The sequence below is a fragment of the Gouania willdenowi genome, chromosome 10 (assembly GCF_900634775.1).
Source record: "Gouania willdenowi chromosome 10, fGouWil2.1, whole genome shotgun sequence".
Classification (NCBI taxonomy): Eukaryota; Metazoa; Chordata; class Actinopteri; order Blenniiformes; family Gobiesocidae; genus Gouania; species Gouania willdenowi.
The window spans coordinates 37,914,643-37,918,461 of NC_041053.1; the positions used below are offsets into that span (position 1 = coordinate 37,914,643).

The window sequence follows — 3,819 nt, forward strand, 5'->3', positions numbered from 1 at the left end:
TTTGATCTCAAGTGGGCCACAGCTTTTATTTAACAGTATCGTGCCATAGTTTGCACTTCCAGGTATAAATTACAAATAAAGTATATAACTAACCGACAATATACAAGCATAAGTGACCTTAAACTGAAATTCACTGACATTTTCTTGATATTATGAACAATTGTAATTTAATTTAGTAGAATAATTTAAGGAAATTTGCAGAATTTTGGAAAAAAAAATCGTTTGTGACAAAAGCATGGAATTTTTTTTAATTTGTATCCATGTGTAATTGGAGGGGCTGAGATATCTACAAATGAATTATTTTGTAATTTACACAATAATACATGTTTTTTCTGTCATTTTTACCTTCTCCTGTGGGCCAAATTAGAGCCTCTAAAGGGCCAAATTTGGCTCCCGGGCCTTGAGTTTGACACAAGTGCCTAAACTCATGCAGTAAAATAATTACAGATGTAAGGTTAAATAATGTTTCAGAAAAAAACAATTTTCACAGATAAAAAGATGTAAGAAAATAAAATTAAATCCAGGTTTAAATGTGTTGAGTAGTTTTTAGACACAAACAGTTTAAAATGCAATGAAACCGGTAAAACTGCAAGGTCATCATCAATAAATACATTTATGATTTTTGGTCCAAAAGCATCAGATATTGAGGCTTCTTTATTTATTGAAGGAATTCAAATAGAAGTTTTTGGGTGTTATGATAAGAGGATAAGTTATCATGGAAAATTGCATATAGATTACACAAAAGTGGCTGTTTTCCACAAAGTAAAGCAGTCACTGAATCAAAAGTCTGTGTACAAATTGTATAACTCACTGATTGTTCCATATCTGACCTACTGTATTGAAGTGTGGGGATATGACTGTAAATCATGCACAAATCCAATTTTTCTTTTATGAAAACAAGCATTGGGAATAATTATTGGAAGTGGATACAGGGAACATACAAACTTGATATTTATACAGTAAAAAGTATTAAAATTTCATAATTATGAGATAATACAACGTTTTAAAAGCTATGTAACAAAGCTCATTTAAAAATCGTACCCACAAATCTGCAAAAAACAGTGAGAAAAAAGAAAGGTGTGTTTAATTTCACAGGGTCAGGCAACAGAATAGTTTAAATGACACCATTAAATTATCAAGATCTCTTAATATGTTCAAAAAGAATGTGAAATGTATTATACTGAAGAGGTATGAGACAAAAGTGTAACTGTATTGTGGTTTTCAATGAGATGTAACAATGACTGTAGTAGTTTGCCTTTGTTTAATGTACATTTGTTAAATAAAAGAAACAACAAAATATTAACCATACAGACTTCAGTGCATTGAGTATTTTGTCTTACCTTGTAAACATGGTGGAAGCAGAAGAGCGTGAGCACGTGTGTCCTCTCTGATGATGGGAAAGTGTGTCCTGGTGTGACCAATGAAGCCTGATTGGCTCCAGCTTGCTCACTTCCTGTTGGCCTAACCCTGGCACACTATTTATTCTCCATCGCTGAAGTGCTGAGGAAGAAGCTGCTCTACGCTGTTGGTCAACATGGTCCATCAAACAGTTTTAAGTGTTCTGCTGCTCATGGCTGTTTCCTGTCAGGCTTTGTTCAGCAATAAGCCCAGTTGCTACAAGCCACGACCCAGGAAACCTGACTTTGGAGTGAAGTAAGTCAAGATGTTTGATTATCATGTATCCCTGTTTTGAAAGTTGAATGTTGCTGGGAGACAGAAAAGTTGGTAACAATAGGTGTAGACCACATGTGTCAAACTCATGGCCCAGGGGCCAAATCCTGCCCTTTGGAGCATCCAATTCGGCCTGCAGGAGAAGATGATGTAAAAAAAAAAAATGAATTGTTGTGTGACTGAAACTCAACAATATGCAGAGGCTTGTTTTTCCGATGCCTACCGTGCATGATTGCAGTCATTTTTAATGTTTTTCCATTTTCCTGTTGGGACTGAATCTATCACTTCTTGGCTATTGTCTGTTTCTTACAAGTGCAAACTATGGCACAATGTTGACATTACTCACATGCCAGACTAAAATCTGGCATTAGACTACTAAAAGTAGTCTAAAATCAGACTACTTTGTATTTGGCCCCTGAACTAAAATGAGTGACCATCCTGCTGTAGACTGTTTAAAAAAAAAAAAAAACAAAAAGATGAGATGGAACCTTGGAAAATCTAGCCTTTATTGCTAGGGTGATTAAATAAAACTTATACCAAGCTCAATTGTAGGGATTAATATGTTTTTACTCTTGCTTTGCCTTGGTTAGAGGTTAGGAATATGTTGGTCAAGTCAATTTCCTCCAGAAGATTGAGTTCTCTATATAAACTCTGTGGTAGCCTGCTTTCTAATCTTAAGAATGTTATATGATCATCTGTTTCAGGACCGCAGCCCGTCCCCATGAACTTCTCAACCTCGCTCAGCTGCCAAAGTCATGGGATTGGAGGAATGTAAACGGTGTAAATTATGCAAGTACGACCCGAAACCAACACATCCCACAATACTGCGGTTCCTGCTGGGCTCATGGCAGCACGAGTGCGATGGCGGGTTGGTTTTCAGCTCTTTATAAATTGTTTGGAGCTTCAACTTTAAGGAACTAGAAATACTGAAGTGCAGAGATTAAAATCTTAGTCCTACATTTAATTTTTTTTTTTTACAAAAAACTGCCAAATTCACTGCTTTAATTTTGTTCCCTTCTCTCCTAAAGATCGTATCAACATAAAGCGGAAGGCTGCGTGGCCGTCTGCTTACCTCTCAGTCCAGCATGTGCTTGATTGTGCTGACTCGGGCACGTGTCATGGAGGAGATCATAGTGGGGTTTGGGCGTACGCCAACAAACATGGCATTCCTGACGAAACCTGCAACAACTACCAGGCTAAAGACCAAAGTAAGAAACATCAATGATGCATTTCAGTGTTTAAGGTTAGCTTCTTAGCTCAGTTTATTCTCATCCTCTCTAGAATGTCAACCGTTCAATGCATGTGGAACCTGTTCAACGTTTGGGAAATGCAACATGGTGCAGAACTACACGATGTGGAAAGTGGGTGACTATGGAGCCGTTTCTGGACGAGATGATATGATGGCAGAGATCTACACTAGAGGACCAATCAGGTTTTTCATATTTAACCTTAAATGACTGTTTCTATGCTTGATTGTACCATAATCCCTCCTTTTAGCTGTGCAATCATGGCTACAGACCAACTCGACGCCTACACTGGTGGACTGTACTCTGAGTACATTGAGAAGCCTTACCTTAACCACATAGTTTCTGTTGCTGGTTGGGGAGTGGAGAACGGCACTGAGTATTGGATCGTGCGTAACTCATGGGGAGAGCCATGGGTGAGTCTTAATACTTGTTCTGAATGCTAAGGTGTCTTGTAAACGCTGTATTAAAACAGTCTGTTTGTCCGTAGGGTGAAAAGGGTTGGCTCAGGATTGTGACGAGTTCCTACAAAGGAGGAAGTGGAAGCATGTATAACCTGGCTTTGGAAGAAGACTGCATGTACGGAGATGTGATCTCAACACGGCAATGAAGTTCTGCAATGTGCAGTAACAAATGTGAATGCTTTTTAAATCCATCACTGCCTGGTACTCTTTATCAATAAAATGTTAACATTATTTTGTTTATTTACTACTTTTAAACTTCTCACTATTCACGGTGAGAATATCCTCTACTGTCCATGACATGCTACATATAAACCTAAGCGCAACTAACATTTTCTGTTGACCAACAATGGTACGACCCGTTGTTGGTCAATCTCATACAGCATTCACTATAGCCACAACTCTACTTAAGTATCTAAAGAATCTAGTGTCAACATGAATAC

At 37.8% G+C, this 3,819-nt stretch overlaps 1 protein-coding gene across 1 annotated transcript; it reads left to right on the plus strand.

Annotated features, from left to right (window-relative positions):
- The first annotated feature begins 1,534 nt into the window (after positions 1-1,534).
- LOC114470811 (cathepsin Z-like) lies at positions 1,535-3,525 on the plus strand. Its single transcript, XM_028459142.1, has 6 exons — positions 1,535-1,653; positions 2,376-2,539; positions 2,700-2,879; positions 2,953-3,103; positions 3,169-3,331; positions 3,406-3,525. Exons 1-6 carry the CDS (start codon positions 1,535-1,537, stop codon positions 3,523-3,525), a joined length of 897 nt encoding a protein of 298 aa, XP_028314943.1.
- Positions 3,526-3,819: the final 294 nt, after the last annotated feature.

Coding starts and splice junctions, on each gene's coding strand:
- LOC114470811 (XM_028459142.1), top strand. CDS start 1,535: ATGGTCCATCAAACAGTTTTAAGTGTTCTGCTGCTCATGGCTGTTTCC. Junction 2,540..2,699: donor CAGCACGAGTGCGATGGCGG/GTTGGTTTTCAG, acceptor TCTCTCCTAAAG/ATCGTATCAACATAAAGCGG. Junction 3,332..3,405: donor ACTCATGGGGAGAGCCATGG/GTGAGTCTTAAT, acceptor GTTTGTCCGTAG/GGTGAAAAGGGTTGGCTCAG.